We start from the raw sequence: 13,909 nt of genomic DNA, 5'->3' as shown, positions 1-13,909 counted from the left end.
CACCTCCACCACCAGGAAAGTCTCTGCCAGTCAGTGTTGACAATACTAATCTAGGTGGGCAAATGTCCTGATTGGTTTAATGCAGCTTCCCATACTCTTATTTAATTCAGCCTTTTATTCAGAACCACGAGGACTAGAATCTTACTTCATTTTCAGGGGAAAAGCAATACAGTACTTCAGTGGTTGAGCATCTGCTTTGCATGCAGAAGGTCTCAGGTTCAATGCCCACTGAAGCATTTCCAGGTAGGGTTGGGGGATGACTTATGTCTGAAGCCCCGAGAAGCTGCTGCCATTCAGTGTAGACAGCACTGAGCTATATGGACCCATGTTCCTGTTTTAATGCAGGCTTTTTTCAGGGCTAGGAGCTCTAGAATTTTATATTATTTTCAGGGGAAGGGCTGTAGCCCAGTGGTCCAGACTCCAGCACCTGCTTTGCATTCAGAAGGTCCCAGGTTCAACCCCCACTGGCATCTCAAGATAGGGCTAAGAATGTCCCATCTGAAACCTTGGAGAGCTGCTGCCAGTCAGTGTCTGCAATATTGAGCTAGATGAACCGGTGGTTTGACCCACTATCAATCCAGAGACGGGGGTGGGTGGGACTTGGTGGTCCTGTCCTATGTATTATGAATTTGATTTACAGCCCATCTTTCCTCCATGGAGCTCAAGGTGGTGTACAACAGCCCTGTGAGGTAGATTGGTCAGTGAGAGGCCCAAGGCCACTGAATAAGCTTCCTGACTGAGTGGGGATTTGAACCTTGCTGTAACTACCACACAACACTGCCTAGTATTACTGGGTGTCAAATCCATACCGATATTCTCGGACGCTGGTCCCTTTAAGAGCTGTTCCTGCTTCGTAGGGTTTCCTAGCAACCCAGTGGCTTTGTTTCTACACAAGAACCAACCACCATCTTTGAGGTCTGGGTTCTTTCTTGCCACTCCCCCCCCCCCTCACTGCAGGCTTTCAGAAAGAGAGTTACAACCTCCCCCCCAAAATAGCCCCTTCTCTCTGCAATGTCCCAGGAACAGGTTTGCCCAGGCACAACAGTCTCCCTTGAGAAAAAGGATGGGGAGGTGGGACAGAGGACCTCTGATTACTACAGAGTGGATCCAACCTTGCCTCCCCGATTCAACAACCCTGGATGGTTCCGAGGCTACAGGTGAGAGGGATGGATGGTGGGCACCTGCTTTGCAAACAGGTGTGCCCTCCCCTCAAGGAATCACCAAGTTGGGTGTGGGGTGGGGAGAAGAACCTTGCCTGAAACTCTGGAGAGCAGCTGCCAGTCAGTGCCTGCTTTTTTCTTTTTGTAAATATGATTAAATATCATTTTATCGTGTATATAAAACAAGGAGAACTGTTATAACAGATGCAAATTAAAACATGAAAAATGGAACTACAAAGTAGGCACATAGCAAATCCAGTGCACAGAGGTTAAAATAATGAAACTGCTGCCGTAGTAAAGACTACTTTCACATTTGCCAGGCTTGTGATGAGGTTTGTCCTGAAAATGATGGTTCTGCTGTTTACGTCATAAAGGAATGCCAAATCACATAAAAAGTGTCTGGAAGTTTTAGTCCCTGTTGGGATCTCAAATCATATGTAATTTAACCCATTTTAGCTCTGTTCCAGAGTGAGTGGTACCGAGTGTCCAGTGTCAGTTTTGGGGGTCCCCCCCATTGAATTGCAATTACTGTCCGAGCTGCTAAGATCATATATATGACCAATTCTTCTGCCAACATTGGTTGTCCTAATAGTAATAGGAAAAGTGTGATTACCTATATTCAACTGGAATCCTGTCTTTCAGATATAAAGAGCCCAACCCACTGTTCAGGACCACCAACATGGACTACGGTGGGAAACCCCCCACGGTGCATGACATGCCGGTATGAGCAGTTTTGCTGACTTGTTAAGTTGTGCCCCAGACAGGTTCATGGCCCTTGTGTTAATTCACAGAGCCCTAGAAATCATGAGGCCAAAGTATACCTTAAGAAGCACTTGATCTCTTATGCTCTACGTCAATCACTGAGGTTATGTATTTTATTTATATCCCGCTTTTTTCTTCTTCAAGGAGCTCAAGGTGGCATACTTGGTTCTGCCTTTGCTCAATCTCCACAACAACCCTGCAATGTAGGTTTGGGTGATAGGCAGGGCCTGGCCTGGCCCAATGTCATGCCCAGTGTGCTTCATGGTGAGTAGGGAATTGAACCCTGGTCTCTCCCAGGTCCTAGTCCAACAACTTTAACCACAACACTGTACATGTCCCCGGTTTCTTCTCCTAACATCCCTTCGAGGTAGGCTGGCTCAAGATCACACCCAGTGCACTTCGTGACGAGTGGGGATTCGAACCCAGGCCTCCCAGGTCCTACTCCAGCACTCTAACCACTACACCACACTGGTTCATTCAGCCTTTATTAGGGAGGCCCTGCCCTGTGTAACTCCCTGCCAGTGGAGGTTTGGTAGGAATCATTTTTTTCATTTTTTAATATCTCCTTAAAATGGTGTTACCCAGACAGGCCTTTAGAGCATGGCTTAACCCCCCCCAACCCCCCCCGATCAGTATGTATTGATGTTTTTAGAAGAAAATAAGCAGATACACCAGCAATTTTGTATTGCTGCATTTTTAATGGAAGTGTGGTCTGATATTATAATAATGAATAAAATATCATGAGTTGCTCCATGAGAAGAGCACTCAAAATGCTGCTGGAATCTTACTTTTAATTGTCCCTAAGAAAGAGGGAAATTGCCCCTTAGAAAAGGACCTGTTCTTTGAGAGAAGTTATCCTCATTATGATAGTCCTCTGGGGTGCCATAATTGTGAGCGAGTTGATCATTAGGGACATGGACAACTGTGTGTGCATGGAGAAGAGGGCTATTGATGGCTACTAGGCAAGGTGGCTATGCTCTGCCTCCATAAGCTAAGAGGCAATAATGCTTCTGAATGCCTGTTGCTGGAAACCGCAGGATGGGAGTGTTGCTCATGCGCTCTGGTCCTGCTTGGGAACTTCTGATAGCAGGCATCTGCATGGCCACTGTGATGACAGCATGCTGGACTAGATATGCCTTTGGCCTAATCCAGCAGAGCTATTTTTAGGTCCTTAGGTTCTACATGCTAATTCTGATGCTGGAGTCAGTATGCCTCTGAATACATTGCTGGGAATTGCCAACTGGCAAAGACTTTTCCACTAGGAATTCTGCTTGTGGGTTTCCCATATCGGGCCTCTGGTAGGACTGTAAGAATGGGAAACTGGACTGGGTGGGCCCTGTGTTCTGATCCAGCTGGGTCTCCTTATGTTCTTATACAGACTGCAGGGTGACTTCCCTGACTTCTAGGCAGGAGTCAGTGTCCTTAGTGCACAGGTTCCTATTTTTTTTTCCATTTTGTGTGCCTAGAGGGGGTTCCCTGTGGTCTGAGCTACTCAAGTTAATTTACTAGTCTCGGGGTTCCAGATAATCGTTCACATCCTACTTTCTTCCCAACAGACCAGCTTCCATGTTTCCCCACATGCCTTCTCAAACCAGCTTGTGAAGTTTGGCCCATACCAGAACACCGGGATCAACACCACCACAGAAAAGAGCTATGTGACAGGCTCAGAAAACTTCATCACCTGCTTTGACACGCTCAACTTCCACCCCAGTTACAGGACAGGGGGGCCATCCTTTTGCGAGTAGGGGGCACCTGGAAGCCAAGTTGCTGCCCATTTAAGCTTTCACTCCTTTATCCTAACTAACGACACCAAGGAATGATTATAAAAACTGACTACTTTGAAACTCCTGAAAAAACAACTTTTTTCTGTGGCCCCCACCCCTAGTTTCAGTGAACAATTTCTGCCTACATGCTCCTCTTTATCTAGAAAGCTCTTACAGATTTCAACAAGTGGGGTTAAATGGCTTTGGATTGCATCCAGGGCAAAGAGCTTGCAGAGAATATCACTGTTAGGTTTAATTAAGGTTACCGTGTAACAACTATTGTGTCAATCATTAAAATGTTAGGAATCTGCAATCTGCATGCATTGTCTGCCTTCACACTTGGGGAAGGGCTGTAGCTCATTGGTGAACATGTCGAAGGTCCTGGGTTCAATCCCTGCTGGCATCTCCAGCTAGGGCTGGGAACGCCCTGCCTGAAACCCTGGAGAGACTTTGGAAACTCTGGGAAGACCAGTCATTGTAGGCAATACTGAGTTAGGTGGATTAACAGTCAGAGCTGGAATATGGCCACTTATGTTCCTATTTTATTCAGAACAATGAGGTCCAGAAACTTGGGATGAGTTTACCTGCGAGATTACCTTACTCCGCAAATGCTCACATGACTGCTTCAACCTGTGAAACTGACACTGTTACAGGTGCCACATAATACTCATTCCCCATTTGTAAGAAATCCATCTTTTAGTATGGCAGCACCTATCACTCTGGAACACCCTGGCTATTGAAACCAGGCAGGCACCTTTTCAGCAGGCTTTTCTTTCGTTCTTCCTTGCTGTTGGGAGCTAGCATGCCTCTGAATAGCAGTTGCTGGGAATCATAAGTGGAGAGAGATGCTCTCTTGCTCTGGTCTTGCTTTTGGGCTTCTTCCCATTGGGGGTTTTGGTTGGCCACTGTAAGAAACGGATGCTGGACTAGATGGGACCCCTCTGGCCTGATCTAGTAGGCTCCATTATTGACTGGGGTACAGAATACAACTGTTCCTTTCTGCTTACACCTTAAGATGGTGGACAAAGCCCCTTTGGAAATGGCCTGAGTAAGATAAACAACAGAGGACCATGTGGTGGTTGTGGACCTAAATCTCTCTGAAACATCTGAGACATTAAAAAAGAAAACACTTTTGGTTTCATGGTTCAAACTCTGAACCTAGTTTATTAAATCTTATAAATGTATGAATGTATGAATGTACACCACTTCTTATATACAAAACAAGTTCAAAAGTGCTTCTTCAGTCAGACAGAATCGAAACCACAAGCTACAAAGTACTGCAATTTGAGTCATGAATACAGATGCACCCTCCCCCCCCCTGCCCCGAGGGTCCCCATAAACTGATCTGGGGGTTTAAAGAGCAATAGAAGAATTTATAGTAAGGGTTTATAGTGAGAAGAGGCAGATTGCCATGAGGTTTCAATGTAAAATGAGATGTGAAAGCAGCATTAAAAAAATACAGACTAATTGGAGGGGGAAAAATGCAGATTCTGAGATGCAACCACTTTCTGCTATCACGTTTATCTTCTATGAAGGAAGGCAGAAGTAACTTCAATATACCTGCTCTTGGAAAGAAACACTTGACTCTGTGGAAGTGTTTAAGACAGCCCTCACCAACCAGGTGCCTTCCAGAAGTTCTGGACTACAACTCCCATCAGCTCCAGGAGGCTGGGGAAGGCTGTTCTAAGAATAAGGTCAAAAGTCTCAGACCAGAGTTATATTCATTGTCTGTGATAAGTGGGTGGGGAAACTCCTGCACCCTCCAGATATTGTTAGATTCCAACTCCCATCAGCTCTATACCAGCATGACCAGTGGGTGGGGATAATGGGAGTTTTACTCCAGCAACATCTGGAGACCCCACAAGTTTTCCAATCCCAATGAACATGAACTACAGTTCTCTGCAGTTAGGGGTGCTCTATACACTGTTACAAAAAGACTCTCCTAAAGCACTTTTAAAATAACTTAGAACAGTCTTTAAAAAGGGAGGGGAGGGGAATCAAGTCCATGTAATAGGTGACAGATTCCTTCAATGGAAATATATACTGTCGGCATTTGTCCCAAATTCTCTTTCCATTTTGAATACTTTGAAGACCACGACACTCTGGGCTGCTTAATAAAGATTACATTTTCTTTATCTGATAAGGATAAATCTCCTGGTCGGGGGGAGGCATAGGTTTTCCACTGTCGGTGGATCTTGAGGTGCAGAGTAGATAATGGAGTTGGGCTAGATGACCCTTTGGATTCCTTCAAACTCTACAATTATAAGATTCTGTCCTTGTAACTCAAGGATGATGCAGGGGAAGGTGAGGAAAAGAACATTCATCCCAATCTTCATAAGCTGCAACAAAATCCTCACCCCTTCCAGCATGAAGATTAATCAAGATGTCAGAAAACCTAACTGTAATGCAGGCTTTTACCTTAAAAAAACAAACAAACCCACACACAGATGCTGTAAAAAATAAAGCCCTTCCAACTGGAGACCTTGCTTTTCACCAGTGTGCATACACCACTGGGGTTACACCTAAAAATTCTGCACAGCCTTCCTCTAAAACTTTCTGGGTTTGCTCCTCTGCTAGCCTATCCTGGCCAATCAAGGATTCTCCATCTGTTGCAAACTATAAGAGCTGCTGGGAACTTTACTACACTCCTCCCAACTGGTGTGAAGCTCCTGGGTTTCCCCTTCTACCCCATCAGGGAACTCAGCATGGCAGGACACTGTGCTACAGTAACTCTGACCCCTTGGTCATTAGTTGTGCTGGGTACATGCAAAGGAAAACCATGGCTGGAGTCCCTCCTGCAGCAAGGCTCCAAAGGTTTAATATCTGCTAGGTTGACTGCTTCATTGCATAAATAAACTTCCTCTGTTTCCCCTTGCCTCTCAGTCAAAAAGGGACAAGCCCCTCCTGAAGATAAATCTGCCTCTTTAAATCCTGCCTGACACCTGGATCTTAGAACCCTCTCTCTCTGCAGTCTCACCATCCGCCTCTTACCAAGCAAATCTGATACTGGGACACCTCCCTGCCTCTTGAATGACAGCTCTTCACCCTGCCCTTTCCCCACAAGCACAGGTTTTTTTTTATTCTGAGTGCTTCTGAGGCCTGCTATAAACTTGCTGGAAACTTTGAACTCATATGGGCTTTTCCTTTTGAAAGAAGACAATGACTTAAAGTAATTTTGTGATTTAAAGTTCTCAGATTTGCCCTTCCCAGGTGGAATGTTTCTTTGGTCAAGCTTGCTATCATAGCCAACCTTTCTTTGAACCACTGCATGTTTTGCAGGTAAACCAGATCTTTTTGTTTGCACAGTACCTTGACTGCACAGATCCCACTCAGAAGAGACCACCTGCATGTCACAATGAGAAACATTTTGCATTGTCTCTTCTTCAGCCTTCAGAGAACTTCTCAACACAATCATAAGTGGACCTGCCTTCTTTGCTTTTTTACTCCATTCCAGCAAGGTATTGCCTCCGTCTCTGAATAGCTGGTGCTTGGCTTTAGATACGGCTGTTTGGGGTTTATCAATTTGCAAGGTCTCAACAATCCCATCGGCTCTGGGTACTTCTGTGGAATCTTTAGCCTTTTCTGCCAAGAACCTCTGGATTTCTTGCTCGATGCTGTCATCACTATCCATGGAGCTGCTGTTGTCTGTCAGGGATGTGGCAGCCCAAAGACACTGATTGCTTTTTGCTCCATCCCAAGTTTTAGGCCCTGCCACTGACTTAGTGTGGCATTCCTTTTTAAATTCCAACACACACTCTGTGGCTTTTACACTTTGGGACTTCATGATGCTTCGGAGCCCTTTCTTTGCATCCTCTTCCCCAAAGTTTATTCCGGGGCTCATGAGGCAACTCTTCAGCAAGGAGGGAGCTTTGGGTTTGTAGTCTGTTTTTTTATCCCCCAGAATCTGCATCTCTGTCTCACTAAACCGGACTCTCTTCTTGCACAGGATTCTTTGGTCTTTGGGCTTCTTCTTTAACTTTCGCTTGGACCTCAAGAGGTCCTTGATGGCTGTGTCCAAGTCCTCATCACTGTCAAAAGAACTGCTCTTATCCTCTATGATGTACTTCTGTTGACCCCATGCCATGCTTTTAAAAAGTTCTCTAGCACCAAGCTGTCCTTGTGACAAAGGGTTTCCAAAATCTATTAAACTGGCAATGGTTACAGCATCTTGTTGGCAGCTAGCCACTGCCCCTCCAACCTTATTGTTTTTCAGTATGCTCAAACCACCTTCCCCTTGGGGCATATCTGACAGCACTAGTTGTGTGCTTTGGCCTTGCTTGCTTCCTGCCTTGGGTTTCCTTTTTTGACTTGGTGACAGTTTTAATGGTTGCCCAGAGAAGGGAGAAATTTGGGCAATATGTGAGACCCCTTCATTTTTTGCTACAAGGCCTCCTGCTTGTGCTTTGACCGCCAAAAAAGTTCTTATCTCTTGCTCAATGCTGTCATCGCTGTTCACGCTGTCGCTGTCACTTTCAATTTGGAAAGGCGGCACACTCTGGGAGCAGAATGAAGGATCACTTGTGGCAAATGACCTGCTGTTGCTGCTTCCTGTAGGGAGAGGTAAAATGGTCTTGGAGATGTCCAGGATGGCTTCTGCACACATCAGCTCAGCAGCAGTGTCTGTCCTGCAAGAGGCCTGGAAGGTGAGTGCACACTTGGCAAAGCCATCTTCCAGAGTATGGCCAACATTGCCTTTCTCTGCTGTCTTGCTGCAAATGGTATGGAACTTATTTAATTCTGCTGCTTTAGAGCAGTTTTGCCTCCCCTTCCTGCTCAAAGCTTTCCTGGGGATCTCTGGCAAGGCACCTTTTACTGAACGGATCATCAACCTGGCGGATATGTCTTTTATCCTGATGGCCCCAAACTCTTCTTTCGGAAAAGGAGCATGGCCTGCTTTGGAGTCTGCTGCCTTCCTGGTTTTCTCCAGCTGATACAGCTGGATAGCTTCTTCAATGCCATCGTCACTACTTGAATCAGAGATGTCTATGCTTTGAAGGGTTTGCTTTTCCCTGGCTTTCCAAAGTGCCTGCCTTTTCTTGCCTTTTCTGCTTTGCTCCAGGATGCAGGAATGACCAGCCAAAGGTGTTTTCAAGGGTGCTTGGCCTGTTGTACTGAAGTCACCAAGCTCCTCTCCATTGGTTTTTGACTCCTGTTTAGAAGGAGCATTGGTGCCTCCGAGTTCCAGGTGGTGCCTTAAGAAGAGCGCCTTGCCCCGCTCTTGCTTCAGATATCTTCGCCCACTTTCTTTCCGGTTCCTAACTGTCTCTTTCTGGTGAAGTTTACTATGCCCCAGTGTTATATCCTTTTTCCTTGACTGCTGTTTCTTCTCATTTAAGAATTGCTCTATCTCAGCTTCGATGCTCTGTTCAAAAGAGTCGTTGCTGCTCACACTGCACGGGGAGGAAGCAGTGTCTCCCTCAAAGTAATTGCGGGAACAGGGGCACTGAACCTCATTCAACTTCCCATCTGTAGGGAACAAACTACAAGCTGCATTGTCTACACTGTGCAAATTCTTGGCCTCGCTTGGCAGTGGAGAAATGCACTGGCCTTTGTTTTTCAGATACTCCTGGATGGCCTCTTCTATGTCTCGGTCAACGGAATCATCACTATCAGAATTCAGCAAGAGAGGGCCAAATTCTGAGCTCTCTTCCACCTCCATGCCATCAGAGTCGGCAGGGCTGTGACTCTGGGTGTATTCAATGTGTTTCTGCAGCGTCCTGCCGCTGGCCCTGAGCTTGGGGCTCCTGACCTTGGTTCCTTTCTGCTTTTTCTGCATAAGGCAGCCATATTCACTGCAGCTGGCATCCAAGGATGCCTCTTCGCTCTGGAGGTTGTTAATAATCACCTGAACTTTGGCACTGACAGCTGTCCTAGCAATGTCATCTTCAGATTCTGAGAAGCAGATGGGGTACCTGCAGTTCCTTGATGGGACAAAGGGCTCCCATGTCCTCTGGAGGGCCACCAAAGGGGGGGTGTTCATGAGAAACATCCCAATTGGTAGCAAGGAGGCCCTCTCAAGTACTGGTTCTCAGGCAAGTTGTTACACCATCCTAACACAAAGGAAAGAAAAGATGCATATTAACACAATGCCAGTTATGCAGAAAGCCAATGCATTGAAGTTTCCCAATCAAATTCTACATATGACATGTTCTATATTAACTAATACCCTTTCAATAGCAGATGAAGGGCTGTTAAGTCCTATCTGGAGATGCCATTGAGGATTGAACCTGGAACCTCCTATATGCAAAGCAAATGCACCACCACTGACAAAGTCACAGTCACAATTTCTAAACTTGTACCTGTACATGTAAATTAGGATATGCAAATTTAGGGAAGGGCCATAGCTCAGTAGTAGAGCACATGCTTTGCTCAGTTCCAGGTTCAAACCCCTATGGCAGTGATGTCCAAACTTTTATCAAAGAGGGCCAGATTTCATGAAGTGAAGGGCCATGAGGGCCGACCAAAGGGCTAACTAAAGTTGTTGACTTTTTTAAAGGATTAAAGTTATTGACCTTTTAAAATTTTATTTTACCCCAAAGTTGTTGAGGGGTTTTTTAGGATTGAAGTTGAGGTTTTTTTTTAGGATTTTACCCCAAGAAATAAATTGCCACAGGGGCTGGATTAAACCAACCAGTGGGCTGGATTAGGCCCCCGAAACGGACTTAGCACATGCCTGCCCTATGGCATCTCCAGGTAGGGCTGGGAAAGACCGTCTGGACTCTGCCAATGAGTGAGCTAGATGAATACTGAGCTAGATGAACCAGTTCCTCTGGATCTGTAGAAGGTAGCTTCCTGTGCACCTGCCTTGCATGCTGAGTCCCATGCTGAATCCCAACCCCTGGCATCCTCAGGCAGGACTGGACCCTGGAGATCCGCTGCTGCCAGTCAGTGCAAACAGTACTGAACTGGACGGAACTCAGTTGCCTAACTCAGCACAAGGCGGTTTTCAATGAAATCCTGTGTCCTTAAATACACGCTGAGTGTCCGCTTTAAAGAAACAGCCTCTGCAGGTGAATCCTCGCCCTGATGGGTACGGAGGATGAGGTGTTTTGACGAACGTATTCCGCCACACCTCGCTTCAATGTGTATTTCGTTTTCTGTAAGTCGCTTCGAATTGCCATAGCAAAAAAGCGGCAAATAAACTTAATACATTATTATTATTATTATAATTATTAGTGGGGAAAACGCTTCTTCTCCCCTGCCCTGCCGCCCCTGGCCTTGGGCTCCCTTCCCGCGCCAAACTAGCGCCCTAAAACCGCAACGGCCATTGCTTGTCTCCTTCGCCCAGCACGCCCCGCTTCCGTCCTTTGCCAGGCCCTCCTCCCCCTAAGGCCTCGTTGCCAAGGCAAACTCCCGGGCCTACCGCCACCGCCAGCAGCCTCCTGCGCAGTACCAACAGGACCCGGGCCAAGCCGCCTCCATTTCCCGCCCTCCGCTGCTACTTCCCCGGTCTCACATGCTCCGAGGGAACACAGCTCCTCCACCTTCTCCGCAGTAGCCACCGGGAGGGGCGGACGGGACCGCCTCCAAGACTTAGCCCGGCGTCCCTTTCGCTGCCTTTCCCCCTTCTTCTCCGTCTTCTTCTGCTGCTGCTGCCGCTTCCGCTGGTTCAAACCGGCCCGGCTGTTCCGTCCCTCCGTCCCTCCGCCTCCGTCCCTCCGCCCGCGAGAAGAGAAGGAGCGGGGAGGCGGCGGCGAAGACGTCGAGACCCGGGCTCTGCCAGTGGAGGGGAGAGGGCGGCGGCAAGTGGAAGAAAGGGTTAATGGAGGCAACCCCCCTCCCACCACAGGGAGATATTTTGGGTGGGGCTTTCTCTCTCCCCCCCCCGTCTGCTTTCTGTCTCCCTGTGCCTCAGTTACCCCCCAGATGCCTTCTCAACCTTTCCTTCCTTTTTCAAAACCATTCTTCACTTTCTTCCACTCTGCTCCAGTTTTACCTCAAAGCTCCTCTTCCTTCCTAACGTTTATTTTCTCTTTCTCCACTTTTTTCTGTTTCCACTCCTGACTTTCTCTATGCCTTAGTCAACCACAAAATGCTCCCCCTTCCTTTGCTTTCCTTCCTAAATTTCCTTCTTTCCTTCCAAACCTCTGCTTTATTCCATTCTGCCTCAGTTTCCCCTCAGAGTGCATCTTCTTCCTTTTCCTTATTTCCTAACATTTATTTCCTTTCTTACTGCAAAATCTTTTCCTTTTATTTCCTTCCTAAACTTATTCACCCCCTTTCTTCCTGTATTTCTTCTGCACTGCCTTAGTTTCTTTCAGCCTGCTTCCTTTCTTCTCCTTTTCTAACATTTCCTTCCTCCCTTCCTAAATCTGTTTGTTTATTGTTTCCTCTCACCATAGTTTCCTGTTCTTCCTTTTCTTTCTTCCCTAACTTCCCTAATTTATTTATTTCATTTCAGCTCATTTTCTCTCAAAAACTCTTTCTGTTTGTGCAAATTTACTAAATTAAAAAATTATGGGGATCTGCCCCCCCCCAATTTCATAACAATATTTCTTCTTTGGGTGACACTCAAAGACCACCAAGGAAATTGGTGCTAAAGAGAATGTTCCAAGGGCAAGATAGCTTGGACCACTCTTATTCATGCCCCTGGCCCTAGGTGAGTCACATCAGAGGGCTAACTTTGGAATAGGCTATCTGAAAACATTAGCTGAATATATTCACTGTTTGTCATTTCCTAGTTCATCGGGTAGAGGGACCCAGGTGGCGCTGTGGGTTAAACCACAGAACCTAGGGCTTGCTGATCAGAAGGTCGGCGGTTCGAATCCCTGCGACGGGGTGAGCTCCTGTTGCTTGGTCCCAGCTCCTGCCTACCTAGCAGTTCGAAAGCACATCAAAGTGCAAGTAGATAAATAGGTACCGCTCTGGTGGGAAGGTAAACAGCGTTTCCGTGCGCTGCTCTGGTTCGCCAGAAGCAGCTTTGTCATGCTGGCCACATGACCCGGAAGCTGTCTGCGGACAAACGCTGGCTCCCTCGGCCTATAGAGCGAGATGAGCGCCGCAACCCCAGAGTCGGGCACGACTGGACCTGATGTCAGGGGCCCCTTTACCTTTACCTAGTTCATCGGGTAACAACAACAACAACACTATCGCTAGTAAATGGTAGAATTTAGCATTTGGAGTATTACAGGAAGGTGCCAGGCACAGTGTAAAAATATAGGCTGTGTCAGTTCTGTTCAGAAGTTTGGCTGACAGAGGTGCCATCAAAGAACAAAGACAGGTGATGGCAGGGTCATTACCCTGACAATAGGTGAGAGACAAAAAGGGGGTGGAATTCATCCAAAAGCTATATGTTAGCAAAAGACAATAGCAGAGCTGGGAGAGGACGTTGCCAGGGTTACAGGGGCATGATGTCACCATAGGAAAAAAGATGCCCTTTTTACACGAGGCTTGAGTAGTTAGAGCAATGGTTTTTGGGAAGAAGAAGGGAGGGGCAAAACTCAATGTGTGCTGGCTAGGAGATGCTGCACCAAAAGACCGGGAAACATGGCTGGCTTTGCTCTGGGCCCAAGCTTGCTGAATTTAGGAAAGCAACAAGAGACGTTACTGGGATGTAATGTCCACCGGTGGATAAACCATATTTCTTAAAAACAATACAGTACAGAAATACTACAGGATTTCTTAAAAACACTAGTGTCCAAAGGAACATAAACCATGGTTAAGTGCCAAGAGCCCTAGAATTTTGCTACTGCTTGGCAGAGATTGAGGTGGCCTGTAATATGCTGGCTGTCTCGGCATCAGATTCTGGTACCCATCAACTTCACGATGCACAGAAAAACTCAATTGCTACAGCTATAGAACTACACCACCTAGCTGGATTGTTGACCCTCAAATTGAAACACAATATGAGGAACCAGTGCCTCCATCTCAAATTGCTTTCCTGGAGTAATTGCTCGTGGGAGGAATTGTTTCCTGCCTATTCAGAAGCCCCCAGTTGTTTTCCCCTCCTAATGTGAGGTCACTTCTCCACACACACAAACACATAAAGGAGCAGAGATCCTGTGATATAAATTAACTTCAGAATTAAAGGTGCTGGCTTCAACTTTGTCATCTCCCCACCCCCCCATCCCCGCCACTAAGAACATAAGAAGAGCTTGTTGAATCAGACCAAAAGTGGCCCATCTAGTTCAGCATCCTGTTCTCACAGTGGCTAGCAGATTCTCATTATGGGAAGTCCTCAAGCAGGATCTGACAGCAACCTTTCCCTCCTCCAGTTTCCAGCAA

The 13,909-nt window shown here is 46.7% G+C and overlaps 2 protein-coding genes across 4 annotated transcripts; one reads left to right on the top strand and one right to left on the bottom strand.

Annotated features, from left to right (window-relative positions):
- The first annotated feature begins 965 nt into the window (after nt 1-965).
- On the top strand, nt 966-4,056 carry PIERCE1 (piercer of microtubule wall 1). The gene is made up of 3 exons (XM_035113708.2): nt 966-1,157; nt 1,803-1,881; nt 3,479-4,056. Exons 1-3 carry the CDS (start codon nt 1,012-1,014, stop codon nt 3,665-3,667), a joined length of 414 nt encoding a protein of 137 aa, XP_034969599.1. The 5' UTR covers nt 966-1,011; the 3' UTR covers nt 3,668-4,056.
- Nucleotides 4,057-4,815: 759 nt separating this feature from the next.
- PPP1R26 (protein phosphatase 1 regulatory subunit 26) lies at nt 4,816-11,613 on the bottom strand. Of its 3 annotated transcripts, none has more exons than XM_035113704.2 (2): nt 11,142-11,613; nt 4,816-9,735 (listed from the first exon to the last, which is right to left on the bottom strand). In XM_035113704.2, exon 2 carries the CDS (start codon nt 9,672-9,674, stop codon nt 6,369-6,371), a length of 3,306 nt encoding a protein of 1,101 aa, XP_034969595.1. In that variant the 5' UTR covers nt 9,675-9,735; nt 11,142-11,613; the 3' UTR covers nt 4,816-6,368. The 3 variants fall into 3 exon arrangements, with proteins under 3 accessions (XP_034969595.1, XP_034969596.1, XP_034969597.1); XM_035113705.2 differs by having other exon boundaries at nt 11,170-11,613; XM_035113706.2 differs by lacking the exon at nt 11,142-11,613 and adding an exon at nt 11,049-11,135.
- Between the last annotated feature and the right edge of the window lie 2,296 nt (nt 11,614-13,909).

The sequence above is a fragment of the Zootoca vivipara genome, chromosome Z (genome assembly GCF_963506605.1).
Source record: "Zootoca vivipara chromosome Z, rZooViv1.1, whole genome shotgun sequence".
In the NCBI taxonomy this organism is placed as follows: domain Eukaryota; kingdom Metazoa; phylum Chordata; class Lepidosauria; order Squamata; family Lacertidae; genus Zootoca; species Zootoca vivipara.
This window is presented reverse-complemented; position numbering and strand designations above follow the sequence as displayed.

What these genes read in the sequence shown, in the direction of transcription:
- PIERCE1 (XM_035113708.2), top strand. Translation starts at nt 1,012, where the DNA reads ATGTCCCAGGAACAGGTTTGCCCAGGCACAACAGTCTCCCTTGAGAAA. An exon ending in GGATGGTTCCGAGGCTACAG is followed by an intron (nt 1,158 to 1,802) that starts GTGAGAGGGATG and finishes CCTGTCTTTCAG; the next exon opens with ATATAAAGAGCCCAACCCAC. An exon ending in CCACGGTGCATGACATGCCG is followed by an intron (nt 1,882 to 3,478) that starts GTATGAGCAGTT and finishes TCTTCCCAACAG; the next exon opens with ACCAGCTTCCATGTTTCCCC.
- PPP1R26 (XM_035113704.2), bottom strand. Translation starts at nt 9,674, where the DNA reads ATGTTTCTCATGAACACCCCCCCTTTGGTGGCCCTCCAGAGGACATGG.